This window comes from Enhydra lutris, unplaced genomic scaffold, assembly GCF_002288905.1.
Source record: "Enhydra lutris kenyoni isolate GAN:26980312 unplaced genomic scaffold, ASM228890v2 scaffoldscaffold39, whole genome shotgun sequence".
NCBI classification, from domain to species: domain Eukaryota; kingdom Metazoa; phylum Chordata; class Mammalia; order Carnivora; family Mustelidae; genus Enhydra; species Enhydra lutris.
Window position 1 is genome coordinate 14,326,994 of NW_019154123.1, and position 15,158 is coordinate 14,342,151.

General features: G+C 35.6%; 1 protein-coding gene across 2 annotated transcripts in view; it reads left to right on the forward strand.

Moving 5' to 3' along the window:
* Positions 1-15,158, forward strand: part of LOC111154932 (ATPase secretory pathway Ca2+ transporting 1) — a 157,307-nt gene that overhangs the window by 92,698 nt on the left and 49,451 nt on the right. For both annotated transcript variants that reach the window (XM_022514888.1, XM_022514889.1), the window contains exons 7-10: positions 777-885; positions 12,916-13,071; positions 13,868-13,936; positions 14,918-14,993. In XM_022514888.1, coding sequence (XP_022370596.1) covers positions 777-885; positions 12,916-13,071; positions 13,868-13,936; positions 14,918-14,993 — 410 coding nt within the window. The remainder of the gene's footprint in view (positions 1-776; positions 886-12,915; positions 13,072-13,867; positions 13,937-14,917; positions 14,994-15,158) is intronic.

The following is a 15,158-nucleotide window of genomic DNA, read 5'->3' on the forward strand; positions in this document are numbered from 1 at the left end:
CATATTCAAGTGCACATGGAACATTCTTCAGAATAGATCACGTATTAGGCCACAGAATAAGTATCAATAAATTCAAAAAGATTAAAATTATATCATACATCTTTTCTGACCACAATGATATGAAACTGGAAATCGTCACAAGAAAAAATCTGGAAAGAACACAAATGCATGGAAGCTACATGGCATGCTGCTAAATGAATGGGCCAATCAAGAAATCAAAGAGGAAATAAAAAAGTACATGGAGACAAATGAAAATGGGTTTTCACTCTTAAAAAAAAAATTGGATAGGAGTAGTACAGTATACTTTATGGCATCAATTTCTCTAAACATAAGGTAGAAATCATTAGTCCAATGTGAAAAATTCATGTTCTGTTCAGAAAGTTGTAATATTAAAACTTTTAAGTTCTAATATTGAGATTTTGAGACATCGATTTATTCAACAGAAGCTTTTTTCCCTTGTGTGACTATGTGCTAAGCACTGCTGGGGTTGCAGTGATGCCCAATCAAACAGACCCAGAATAAGGTTGCTTCAGTTTTTCACATTTTACATTTGAACGACAACTGGTCACTTTTTCCAATGATTTTTTTTGCCATCCAAATGTTTTAATTACCAAAAATAGAAGAGTAATTGTTTGCTTAGTTTCTTTTTCACTTAGCTTCTTTGAAGTGTTAATAATACTACAATGTATTTTTCCTTGGGTGAGTCCACTAGAAAAATTTTTTTTTAAATAAGTAGAGTGGCTTTCTTTTTTTAGCCATGGTTGTTTCTGTTACAGTGTACGCGAAGGAAAATTGGAACATACACTTGCTCGAGACTTGGTTCCAGGTGATACAGTTTGCCTTTCTGTTGGGGACAGAGTTCCTGCTGATTTACGCTTGTTTGAGGTAAGTTTGTTGTTTTAATTTCTTTAGGCTGCTCTAATGAAATATCATAGCCTGTATCGCTTATAAACGACTGAAGATTATTTCTGATAGTTCTGGGGCTGGGAAATTCAAGATTGAGGGTTCAGCCCAGTTGCATTCTGATGAGGGCCCTCCTCTGGTTCATAGCTGGTGCCTTCTCTCTGTCCTTACATGGTGGAAGGGGCTCGGACTCTGAGGTGGTCTCTTTTATAAGAAGACTAATCCCATTTGTGAGAGCTCCACCCTTAGTACTTAAGCACATCTTAAAAGTCACATCTCCTAATACCTTATGTTTGAGAGTTAGGATTTCAGCATATAAAGTTGCAATGGGGACACATATTCAGACCACAGCATTTGGTAATCTGAGAAGTGAAAATACTTGGATGTAGATTGAAGGATAGACATTAGTAATTTTAAGAATTAATGCATAGTTGATTTGGACTCTTGGTTTTTGAGTTTAAAATGTAATATATATAAACATGTCTTCTTTTCTTAAAATATATTTATCTTTACCACAGAGTCTTTTGAGATATCCATTAGTGAATCAGCTGATCTTTATGAAAATGTGTGGTAGGTCTTGTGGGAGACACAAAGATGATGTCATGGGTTCTTCTGATCAGGGAGCATACTATTTGTGTACATAAATCACTCACCATATAATAAGATAGAACCTGGTAAGTGACTAAGAGAAGTACAAAGAATGGAGTATGAAAATTTAGAGAAAGGAGTGGTTATTTCTGATTTGAGTGAAAATCAGATAATGCCTCAGACAACATGGCTTTGGTGGTGAGAATTGAAGGGCGGTACTAGGCAGAGACGAGGAAGTCCATGAAGCAGCATTATTCAGATCACTATGAATGTCCTACTGTATAGTACAGGGCTAGAATATGTTAAGGGTAGAAAATATATGGTGGAATCAGATTCAGGGAGCCTTGGATGCAAAGCTCTACTTCGGATTTTATTGGTTAGGAATTAGATTTGAAGGTCATGTGCAGCTGGCAAATAATCTTACCCTTAATCTGGCCACAGTGTATAGAATAGATTGACTGGCTAGAAAATGGAGTTAGGCACCTGGTTTAGCATGCCAGTCTCATCTACTTTTTGGAATTAACAGGCTGTTGTTCATCAACACCTGCAGAGGTGTCAGTCTTTGAAGACTTACTATGTCCCAAAATCCGAGTGTTCTTAAAGGCTATGGAAAGCCTAAAGAACCTTTCTGAACTATAAGAACAGACTTTGTTTAGTCCTGAAGTAATGGCCTTTTTTTTCAAATACTTAACAGTTTCTCCTTAGGAAGATACCAGATTGCTTTAATTGGTTAGAGGAAATAATTGATAATATGACAAGTATTGGGAATATTGTTAATTTTGCTTTATTATTTTCTGCTCTTAGTTTATCTTTTTATACCTTTTTTTTTACTCATTTCCTCTCCTTTCTATTTCTATTCCTAATACTTAGTTTAGGAGAAGACCTTGGATTATTATTCCTTAGAGATTTAGTAGTCTTGTCACTTGATGTAAGTCATCTTCTCTTTCCCCAGAGGGCCCTAATTTGGAGTTTATATCATCATTTATTCTGGAGTCCTTTTCTTCCAGTTTAGAAGCAGACCTCCTCAGTAGGGTAGTAAGAAGATGGTGTTTCCCATTATTTGAACATTTTGAGCAGTATAATGACATAGAAACTTTAAAACACCATTTAACTTGGTAAAATATTTAGGGTTTTCATTTAAATAAGGGTTAATTGACCTAAGAATTAATTATTTCAGAATTCATGTGCAAATAGGGAAAAAGAATTAACGTTGTCATGTTGCAACTGTAGGGTACCTATCATAAATTTCGAAGGCTCAGATTTTGACTATAAAACTTGCCTGGGCATTATAGTTACAAGTTCAGTGATATGAGTGCTTCACAACTTTTATTTGGTATTATTTGTTCGTAGGCTGTGTCTTAAGTCAGGTCAGGCTATTGTAATCAAATACCACAGACTGGGTGGGTTGGGAGAGTGATTGGCTCTCTTCCACTTCTTATAAAGCCACTAATCTCATTTTGAGGGCCTCACCCACACAAGCTCATCTAACTCTAGTTATTTCTCAAGGTAATTACCATCATATTGGAGATTAAAACTTCAACATGAATTTTACTGGGACACAATTCAGTCCATAGCAGGCTGAGGCTGTCATTTGTAAATCCTTCTTAAAGAAGATTAATATTGATAACTTAAGGAATTCTGTATTTTGTTTTCTTACCTGAGTCATTTTCCATAGCCTAGGAATGAACCAGTATGTGTTGATGGCAGTAATCTTACTGTCACAGAATTTTTTTCTCCGTCAGTGCCTGGTTCAAATAATTATTATTTGATATTCAATAATATTCAATTATTTGAACATTGGTTCAAATAATGAAGAGGTAGACCAAAGAGTGGTGGGCAGCAAAGCAAGGCTTGAGGAAGGACGAGATCTGAGAGGGTCGCCACTGGAATTTGTAAGGCTAGGGGTTTTTATGGGTTTGTTGACTGGCTGTTTTAACCTAATTAACCCTCCTGTGCCTGTATCTAATCAGATTTTTGTCACTGGGAAAGGATGGAGGGCTCCTTCCAGGGTGGTGTAAAATCCTTTTAAGTGTGATTTCCTCTTAGAGTTATTCCTTCCTATTCCTTAGTTCCCAAGTAAAAACCAATGATGAAGAGCAAAGATCTACTTTGGCTACCTACCAGTAGAAGGAGTCAAAGATAGTCTTCTTGACTGAAACTTTACTTTATGTCCCTTTCTGTAAAGCTCACAGTTTTACCAGTTTTATGTACACTTTTGCTAAGACCCTTCCTCTGAGTTGGGTAATTTCATTAGAGGAGCTATCTTTCTGTGTAAGAGCATTCTGATTTCCTGAGTTACAAAATATATTTTCCATTTACTCAGTGAAAACCTTGATATTCCGGTGAAACTCAGAATCCAGCTTTGTTTGCTACGCTTTTTGAAAAAAAAAAATTATTTTCAAGCATTTGCTAGAATATAAGCGCATTTAATGGTATGTTAAATTTACTTATTTTGTTAACGGAGCTAGTTTAGGCAAGATGTAATGCCTCTTTTTGGAAATTGGTCTGTGTTATGAGGTCATTTTAGCCATTCAGTAAATATTTGAGTATCGTTTATAGAACACTGTACCAGGCTTTAGGGTTAGGAAGTGAAAAGATACAATTTGTGCCCTTTCTACTGGGAGAAAGGGCAATTTGCAAACAACTGTAATTCAAAGAATAAAGTGTGTATTATGAATTGACCATATGAGTTTAGGTAAGCCACTTAACTAGGTCTCTTGTTTTCTCACTGTGACAGAATTGCCCCAGGACAACTTTGAAGGTACATAGGAATCATCTGGGTTTTGTTTTGGCAGCTCTGGGGTGGGGCCAAGAGTCTGCATTCTTTTTTTTTTTTTTTTTTTAAATTTTACTATTTATTTGATGGAGAGAGAGAGAGCACGAGCACAAGCAGGGGGAGTGGCAGGCAGAGGGAGAAGTAGGCTCCCCGCAGAGCAAGGTGATAGGGGGCTCAATTCCAGGAACCTTGGGATCACAACTCGAGCTGCAGGAGATGCTCAAGATGCTCAACCAACTGAGCCACCCAGGTGCCCAAAGAGTCTGCATTCTTAACTAGCTATTAGTCCATGCCAAAAGTGCTGGTCTATGTACCACATATAGAAAGATTAAAAAAAAAAAAAAACCACACATACAAAACTTCACTGAGATGTAATGCACACTCAAAACAATTTACACATTTAAAATCTATCATGCGGTCACTTTCCATATAGTCTGAATTGTGCAACCATCACCACAGTGTTAATTGTAGAACATTTTTATCACTCCCCAAAGAACACCTTAACCTTTTAGTAGTCTGTATGTCCTTTCCCCTGCCCCAGTGTCTGGTAGGCACTAATTTGCTTGCTCTGTCTGTATACATGTACCTATTCTGGACATTTCATTATAAATGGAATTAAATACTATGTAGTCTTTTGTGTCTGCCTTCCTTTAGTTAACACTGTTTTCAGGATTCATCCATGTTGTAGCACATATCAATATTTCATTGCTTTTTATTGCCAAATAGTATTCCATTGTACGTATATACCATTCAGTTATAAATCCATTTACGTTTAAAGTGATTATTGATAGAGGACTTTCTTAGGCCATTTTGCTATTTGTTTTCTTTCTTTCCTTTTTTTTTTTTTTTTTTTTTAGATTTTATTTATTTATTTGACAGAAAGCAAGAGAGCACAGGCAGGGGGAGCAGCAGAGGGGGAAGGAGAAGCAGGCCTCCCACTGAGCAGGGAACCTGATGTGGGGCTTGGTCCCAGGACCCTGGGATCATGACCGGAGCTGAAGGCAGTCATTTAACCAACTGAACTACCCAGGCACCCCTCCTATTTGTTTTCTGTATGTGTTATATTTTTTCCTCACTTTCTCTAATCGCTCCTTTTTTTGTGTGTTTGAGGTTTTTAAAAAATACACTTTGATCACCTCCTGAATTTTTTTTCTGTACACTTTTTACATATTTTCTTGGTGGTTATGATGTGGATTTCAGTTACATCCTAAATTTAGGGATGCCTGGGTGGCTTAGGCATTTAAATGTCTGCTTTCAGCTCAGGTCATGATCCTGGCATCCTGGGATCAGGCCCAGTGTTTGGCTCTCTACTTAGTGGGGAATCCACTTCTCTCTGCCTGCCACTCTGCCTTTTTGTGCGCTTGCATTCGCACTTGTTATCTCTCTGACAAATAAATAGATTAAAAAAAAATCATAAATTTAGAACTGTGGTTTGAATTCATGCCAGCTTTTCTCACTAGCATGCAAAAACTTAGCTCCTATACAGCTTACTTTGCCTCTACCTTCATGTTGTTGTCACAAACTATATTTTTATGCATTCTGTGCCTATTAGCCATATATTTCTAAGCACATTATATAAATCAGGAAATATAGAGGAGTCACAAAGTCAAAATAAAATAATGATTGCATTTATATTTCCATGTGTAGTTATGTTTACTGGAGTTTATTTCTTCATATGGCTTTGAGTTACTTTCTGATCTCTGTTTTAGCTTGAAAGACTCTATTTCAGCATTTCTTGTGGGGCATGTCTGCTAGCAATGAATTATCTTAACTTTTGTTTAAGTGGGAATGTTCTAATTTTTCTTCATTTTTGAAAGATAGTTTTGCTGGATGTAGGCTTCTTTTTGGTCTTTTTTTTTTTTTTCTTATAGCACTTTAGATATGTCTTGGTTCTAGCCTCCATGGTTTCCAATAAGAAATGGGCTGCTAATCTTATTGAGTATGTGATGAGTTCCTTCATCTTTGCTGTTTTCATGATTGTGTCTTTGTCTTTCAACAGTTTGATTATATCTGTCAATCTAGATGGCTTTGAGTTTTTTACTATTTGGAGTTTATTGAGCTTCTTTGATATATAGATTGATGTCTTTTATTAAATTTGGGAACTTTTCATTCCATTATCTTTACAAATATTCTTTCTGACCATTTCACTCCCCCCCCGACTACATTATATTTATATTGCTGTGTTTGATGATGTCCCACAGGTACCTCAAGTTCTGTTCATTTTTCTTATTTTTTTTCTTTCTGTCCTTTAGACTGGTTAATTTCAGTTGTCCTGTCTTTTTGTTTGCTTATTTTTTCCCCTGTCCTTGTTCAGATCTGCTATTGAACCCCTCCAGGGAACTTATCATTTCAATTGTACTTTCAGCATCAGGATTTCTGTTTGTTTTCTTTTTATATTTTCTTTCTCTCAGGTGGTAGTCTTTTTTATTTTTTTTTTAATTGTTTTCCTGATTTCCTTTAGTTCTTTGTCCATGGTTTTCTTTAGTTTACTGAGCATATATAAGACAGTGATTTAAAGTCTTTCTGGTAAGTCCAGTGTCTGGCCTCGCTGAGGGATGATTTTATTTTTGTCAGTTCATTTTTTCCTGTGAATAGGTCATTCTTTTGTTTTTTTTTTGTATTTATAATTTTTTGTTGAAAACATATTTTGAATGTTGTACTGTCATAATTCTGTACATTAAATTCTACCCTTCCTCAAGGTTTTTTTTTTTTTTTAAATTGTTGAGAGTTGCAGTGGTTGAATTTGTTTAGTGACTTTTCTTAAAAAAAAAAAAAAAAAAAGTTACAATCCCCCCCCCCCCCCCGGCCAAAGACTATTCCTTTTTGCGTGTGGTCACTGATGTTTCTGTTCCGTTATTTCAACAGTCAGCTTTATCTTTGCCGATTCAAAGAGGAAAAACAGTTACTACTCTCTTGGTCTTTGTAACTTGTCTTTGAGTTGGGGCATTTCTTGATCATTGAACCTAGGCTGTCTCCAAACCTGCCTTCACCTTTACCTGCTTGTGCCAAATCCACAGATCTGTCATAGTGCAAGTCTAGGGTCTTCTCAGGTCTTTCTGAGCACACATATGGTTATAGGCATCCATTTTGCACTCTGTCTTACCTGGTATATGTGGCAGCCCTTCCAAGCTCATTTTCTCTCACAAAATTTCCTCTTTGGCTTCTTTCTTCCTAGTCTTTTGGTTGTGTCTGTTACTTGCTTTATTCCTAGTCCCTTGCCTATTAGTATATGTCCTTAATCCTTTGGCAGACAGCCAAAAAGTCACTGTGGTTGCATTGGAGTGGAGTGGTGAAATAAATATTAGCCTCTGCACCAGTCCCCCAGGGAACTGCCAGACAGGTTAAAACACAGAAATATAGTCTTTTTAAGAACAAGGTCTTTTTTAGCCCCAACTGCCAGTAAGCTGCAACAGGAAGACACGTATCTGTCCCCACAGCCAGTACAGCTTCTCTGGGTGGTTGGCATATTAGACAGGTAAACAAAAATGCCACAGGACCTTCTTACCAAAATTCAGCTGCCTTTTTCTTCATTAAACACTTCCTTGGTTGTTTTACGCTTTTGATTCAAGAGTTGATTCTGTCAGTTTTTGCCAGCCTATGATTGTTTTAGTAGAGGGACCAATTTTTTGAGTGCCCTATTCACAAGTTTTTATATCAACTTCAGTGTATTTTTTTGATAGGTCACCTTGATAAATTGATTTACAGTGTGTTGGTCCCCCTCTTATTGTAATTTATCACTGAAACTTTGGTTTTAAAAATTTCTGAATTATTAAACATGTACAGACTTGTTAAAAAGAAGCATTTTTTAAATTAGCTGTCAAATGAAATTGAGTAGAATATTGGTGAAGGTATATAGTATATTCGTGGAATTTAGAAACATTCCTGTTTACTAAAAACTGTTCGGTGTAATCACTCATTTTGGCTTTGGAAAGGATGTATATTTCTGAAGTAGTATTGTCATTATTCAGTTTGGAAAACCCACCCATATGTAGAGCACTGGGAATGTTGATTCTCTTAGACTGTATAAGCTTGAGCTGTGCTTATTAGGGTTTTGTTGTCCGATTCTTTATAGATCATTGGTTAAAAAGCAGGGTGAGCTGAGGAATGCTATTTATGTTTAAAATGTTGAAGAGAAAACTTTTTTCTCATTAAGTCACTAGAATATAAAAAGACATTATGGGAGCGTTTGAAATGAGACTTAGTCTCTTTGCTTTAAGATTTTCAATTCAAATGAGTAGGAAAGGACTGTTGCAAAGGTAGGTCCCTTTTTGAAATTTGGTTTCTTTAAGTAGTCTTAGCGAAATCATTGTTGACCAAATTCTGGTCTTTAAGTTATTAGCAACTTGATCAAGTTGAATCTCTCTACCACTTAAGTCAGAAAGTTAACAGTTCATGTAAATATTTACCATGGGGTAAAATCCATTTCATGTAGGCCTTTTTAATAATTTATAACACCTGGTTGTGACGCAGGTAGGTTGGGTCCAAGAACCCAGGGAATGCTCCTATAGGTGCAGCCAAGAGGGTTCTTGGCTTCATGTAGGATAGAAATCAAATATGAGTAGGAGAAAGTGAAAACAGAGTTTATTGAATAGTGTGAGTGACAGAAAATAGCAGGAGAGGTGTCTGGGAGACTTGAAAAGGAGAAGAGAATGCATCTAGGTGTTGCTTGGGATTAGGGGTTTATATTGAAAGAGGTCTAAGGTACATGTTCTTCAGGAATCCTGGGTAGGGTCTAATCAAAGGTGAATGTCAGGTGAGCAATAGGTGTTATTCCATAAATGACCAAAGTAGTGGGTGTTGATGCCAGTGTCAGCTGAGGTTTGTTCAAAGAACATGTTCAGGATCTGGCTCTTGGATGTTGTTAGGTGTTAGGTACCTAGGACAAAACTCAGAGAGTGATTGACTTTCTTGCTTCCCCCTTGAAGTGGGAACATAGCTTCTTTGGCTGATTCAGAAACAGAATACAGAACACAAGTAAATGAGGCCTAACAGAAAAATAGTGGAGATGCAGCCTTTCTAAAATGGAGTCCCTTCAGCTTCCCTACTTTAGTTGGTTAGGCTTTGATTGCTAATAACTAGAGCTCATGAAGAAGTTTAAATTACATTTTCCTTCATTTGGATAAACAGTAAGAGGAATCTTAATTTTTGTGACCAAAAGTAAGAAATTTTGTCCTGATCAGACAACTGCAGATGATTAGTTTGGAATTCTTTTCTGGGGAAAGAAAGCCATTTCTGATTTTCTTTGAATTCTGGACTAGAGAGGTAACTGACTTAGTAGCATGCAGTATACCAGGCCTTTCTTTAGTTTAATAACTTATTTGTAGCTGTTGATTGATCCATATTAACTGTAATTTTTTTAAGCATTCATTTTTTGCTTTTTAGGAAAACTTATGTGACTTTGGCTTTTAGTTTCTTTCTGCCTATTATTTTATAGGAATAATCCTTTGAAGTTGTTCAACCAGTTTTATTCTGCAGATGTTAAATATTCAGATATGGATTATGTATACGTCTTGATTCTTTTATTTATATTCTGACTCTTGAACTGTATTGTCTCTTATTCACACCTCCAGTAGAGTACCTGAAGAATAATGCAGAGAAAGTGAAACATAATCAGTTTCCCTATTCATTAACAGCTCTTTTACTATTTAAACTTCTGGCTAGAAGGCATGGAATTGGCTGGTTCTTTGATTTCATTTTATCCTACTCATTTATCATTCTCATAAATGCAATGGAAAAATAAATGCCTCTAATATCTTTCTTCTCAAGATGAATTAAATTGTGACTTTGTTAAACTGTAATAGGCTTGCCTAATTCATTAAATACCACCTTCTTAGAAATGACTTTCTTTCCCTCCCTCAAAACTATTTCCTGCGGAAACTCTTGTAATCACTTTAAGAGAAAATACATTGTAACTTAGAAAATAGTCTTGCTCAGGGCATCTGGCTGGCTCAGTTGGAAGAGCATGCAACTCTTGATCTTGGGGTCTTGAGTTCAAGGCCCACATTGGATGTAGAAATTACTTAAGAAAAGTTTATAAAGATATTCTTGTTCAACAGATAGCCGAGATCTGTGCAGTTTGCTGTATTGTATGATTTGGACAAATTTTATTGATAATGTATTATTTAATTTATTTTTTTTAATTAAAGTAAGCTTTAGGCCTAATGTGGGGCTCAAATTCAGGACCCTGGTGTTGGTAGTCATTTGCTCTATTGATTGAGCCAGCCAGGTGCCCCATTGATAATATATTCTTAATTTTTTTTTTAAAGATTTTATTTATTTATTTGACAGAGAGAGAGAGATCACAAATAGGCAGAGAGGCAAGCAGAGAGAGAGGGGGGAAGCAGGCTCCCTGCTGAGCAGAGAGCCCCATTCGGGACTCGATCCCAGGACCCTGAAATCATGACCTGAGCCGAAGGCAGAGGCTTAACCCACTGAGCCACCCAGGCGCCCTATTCTTAATTTTTTAATACATTTATAATTTAACAAATTATAGATTTATATATAATACAAATATATACACATATATATAAAATAAAGATCTAAAACTCCTTTTTCCCCCCACATCAGTTTCCCCACTAGACAGAGCTGACTGCTATTGTGCTAAAAATAATCTCTTTTTTGTAGAAAAACCTGATTTGAACAGAAATTCCTATTAAATGGTTATTGAACTGCTAAGGTTGACACTGAAGAGCGAGGTCACTGACAGAGCCAATAAAGCTATGCTTTTCTTCCCTTTTTAAAAAGTCAGATTATTTTCATATTCTTTGTTCTGATAGACAGCCACCAAGTGTATTTGTCAGTGTTTAAGATTTATGTCTAAAATAGAAAATCTTCAGTGGAAAAACATTAATTTTGCCTTTCTCAGAGAGGAGGAGTTCTGTAGATCATCACTGTGTATGATATAGTACAAGGCCTGGCACTAATAAATATGTTTTAAGTGAATGAATCAGTGAAATTGATCAAGTTAAAATTTAGTTTTATTGTACGGATGGGGATAATCCATGAGCCAATTTTTAATATTTCTTTTCTATGACATATTTATGCTCATGAAAAAATGAGCCATTTAAAAGATGAAATTTATTATTTCCACCTCTGTACCATGATCCTCCCCAAAACACCCAGCGGGATTTCAAGTTTAGAGTATTTTGCATATAGTATGAGCTGTCAGTCAAGAGGCCTAATTGAGAACACCAGCTCAGTTTATAATAACAGCATGACTATAGTCATTTAACTGCTCTGGGTTCATTTCCTTATTTATTTTCTAGGTTCTATCTCAGTGCCTAGTACATAGGTAGTCAATAAATGTTTTTTGGGTGAACAAATTAACCTGTAAAATGAGTAAAATCATGCACTGGGTCCTAGTTTCTCAAAGTACCCTAAAGACCCTAGAATGAGAGCTTCTAGAATAAAATGGATCAAAGAAATTTGTGACACTCTATTCCATTGATTCCCAAAGTTAAATATGCCTCAGAATCACCTGGAGGGCTTATAAATAATCTTGTAGGTTTACCCTCCCACCTCCATATTTGAAGTAGGGTAGTGAATTTCTAACAAGTTCTGAGGAGGTAGGGAGAGATGATGCTGGTTATGCTGGTCCTGCTGGGACCAAACTTTGACAGCTCCTTTTGTATCTGTATTCCAGTTGAGGTGATTCACACTAACCTGTTGAAGGGTTAAAGAAGCACTACCTAAATAGGGGAAGCTGTTAACTCTTAACTCAGTTATTTCTAAAACTTATTTGACTTTATTTATTTTTAAATTTATTTTTAAATTTATTTTATACTGCTTGCACTTTATAGTTCCCATTCTGTGTGTGTGTGTGAGAGAGAGAGAGGGAGGGAGGGAGAGAGGGAGAGAGAGAGAGTCATCTATCACATTATACTCAATGTCTGTGAACATCCTTGGAACTATTTTTCTCTGGGTCATACTTTCAGAAATAAAGCCAGGTTACATGTGTAGTGTTTTCCACATATAAAATGATGATTTTATTTGTTTGTTTTTGGCATGCTATGATAGGTGGAAACTTACTTATGCTAGGAGTGAAACTCTCAGAATTGAATCCTCTTGCACAGATGGAAGAGAGTATGATATTTGTGATCTACATGGAAACATTTATGTACATTTTTTATTTTTTTGCTGACATACATTTTGGATAAATGTAAGGATGTATATAGCAAGCAAAGTTTCATGAAAATTGCCCCCAAAATGATGAAATGATTTCTCTCTCAGTACTTTTTATATCTTTTATTCATATTTCTCTTCCGGATGTCTGCTTTTAATCTGCCAAACACATTTTCATAACTTCAGTTTATGGCAAAATTAGGAAGTAGTATTTTATCATGAGAATTGTTTTCTCCAGATAGTCTCAGCTAGTGTTCCTTTAGTTATATTTTGAAATTTAAGCTAATCTTGTCTCCCAATATAGCGTTCTGTTTTGCATGCTGGATTTTGTTGACTTCACTGCATATTTTAAATATGGTTGTACTTATTCTGGTCTTTTTAGAGCAATGGATATAATAAAAGATTTGGGTAATTATCAGAAAGGGAATACTTGAGAAAGAAGTGATGGTTACAAACTCTTCAGATATTAAGTGTATCACAGAGAGTCTTCAGACTTGAACTTAATGGAGTACTTTATGTTCTCCAAGGCTGTGGATCTTTCCATTGATGAGTCCAGCTTAACAGGAGAGACAACACCTTGTTCTAAAGTGACTGCTCCTCAGCCGGCTGCAACTAATGGAGATCTTGCATCAAGAAGTAACATTGCCTTCATGGGAACACTGGTCAGATGTGGCAAAGCAAAGGTAACTCTTTTCTCTTGTTTTGAAAGTGGCAATTCCTTTGTTGTCAACCTTTCTTTTTAGTTCTATTTTGCTAATTTTATGTGGCTCTTTTAAAAATAGATGACAAAGAAATGACAGAATTGAACCTAACTCATAGCCACTGTTTGTGAGACGAAGGAGGACCTGTGTCCCTGAGGGGTAGTATGTCCATAGTTCTGCCATTTGCCAGATAAGGGAGTCTTTAGAAAACATAGTCCTCAGTATCTGGGTGTTTTTTTTTTTAAGTTAGAAACAGTGGCACATGGATATGTTCATTACTAGCTAAATAAAATTTTAATTTGTGGTAATGGTACTGGCTATCACCTTCTGACTACATATCATTCACCTACTGATGGATTTTAAGTGTTTGGTTTCCTAGATCCTAATATTTCACAAATATAAAAGACATGATTCAGTAGTATTTGAGGGGGAAAAGAAACTACATTATATGTCTCTCTTGAGTATAAGACAGTTTTGAATTTCAGAAATTTTAATATAGTTAAAGAATAGGCCTCAGAATTGGGTCAGAACTTTTTGTAGTAAGACATAAGTACTAGTGATCTATAGTAATATCACAGAGTTAATTTACTAAGGGAACCTTGGATATGTGTGTTAGTCATCCTGACTGTGGGCAAGCCTTTGGAGAAAGTGAATGAGAGGTTTTTTGTTTTTTGTTTTTAAATTTAATTAATTAATTAATTTTTAAATTTATTTATTTTGGCTTGAGAGAGGTGATTCTATCTGAATGTAAACATATTTTCCTGTTTTTCCCCTTTAGGGTATTGTCATTGGAACAGGAGAAAATTCTGAATTTGGAGAGGTTTTTAAAATGATGCAAGCAGAAGAAGTAAGTACTTACTTTGTTAATGATGTTTTAATTCCACATCTGAAGTTCTCTGTTTTAAGTACAGGAACAGAAAATACTGGTGAATTATTTTATTTACTATTGAAAGTAGTATTTTATTCAGAATATCACTCAGATGTCTTTGTTTAAAACCTAATTGGAAAGATTGTATTTAAAAGGGCTTGAATTGACATTGTTGATATGCTGAAACATTTTGATCTTCATGGTTTGTAGGGGAAAAAGGTTTATGGACAATTATTTATAGGGCCTATTCTTTTTAGAAATTAGCTTTAAATTAATTTTAAAAAGTTTTCTAAATAGTATATTTGTCTTCTACCAAAACTACCAACTTCATTTAATTCCAAGTAATGGGGAGAAAAGATTGTAAAGTAAAATAACCTGGAAAATATTCTTGTTTAAGCATGCTGAAGATTAGTTCTCTCATTGAAAATACTTTCTTATATATAAAAAAGTTGCATTCTACAAATGTCATATTCTCCCCAAATCATCTGGATTTCTCAGGTAACCTGCCAAGATTCCAGTATGTGATGCAGTGTATAAAACCATTCTGAGAAGCTTGGCAGTGAGGGAAGTGCTAGAGAAGAAAGTTAGCTGATCAGGGAGCCAGCTAGAGAAAAAGAGTTGGATTGCAAGCTTGTTTATGGATACAGAAAAGAGAAGATTGGAAAAGTGAGGGGCAGTGGATGATAATAAAGTCTTGGAGAAGCTGGTAGGGAGAATAGATTTCTTCTCAAAAACGGGTATGGGGAGCATTCTCCTTTTCAAATAAATAAGCTTTGAAAAGTCTCAGCCTCAGTTTCCTTTACTCCAGTAAAAGGAGTAATACTAACCTTAAGGGAGAGGTGTATATGTCATGTCATGAGTATGTTGAGCTAGCATGAATATGTCAAGCACTTAGCAGGAACTTAGTATATTTTACTGAATTTAGCTCATTATCATGACACTCTTCTCCAATTTGTCAAGGCACCAAAAACCCCTCTGCAGAAGAGCATGGACCTTTTAGGAAAACAACTTTCCTTTTATTCCTTTGGTATAATAGGTAAGAGAAGAGTGAGTATGTGTATCTCATCTATTTACTTAGGTTTTGTTGTTTGTTTGTTTTTGAGTGGGAAGGGGGAGTTTAGATAGATGAGTAAATTTGTTTATTCATTTAATTAATTTTTACCTTACTACTACTTTTAAAAAATCATAAAACTAGCCCCCA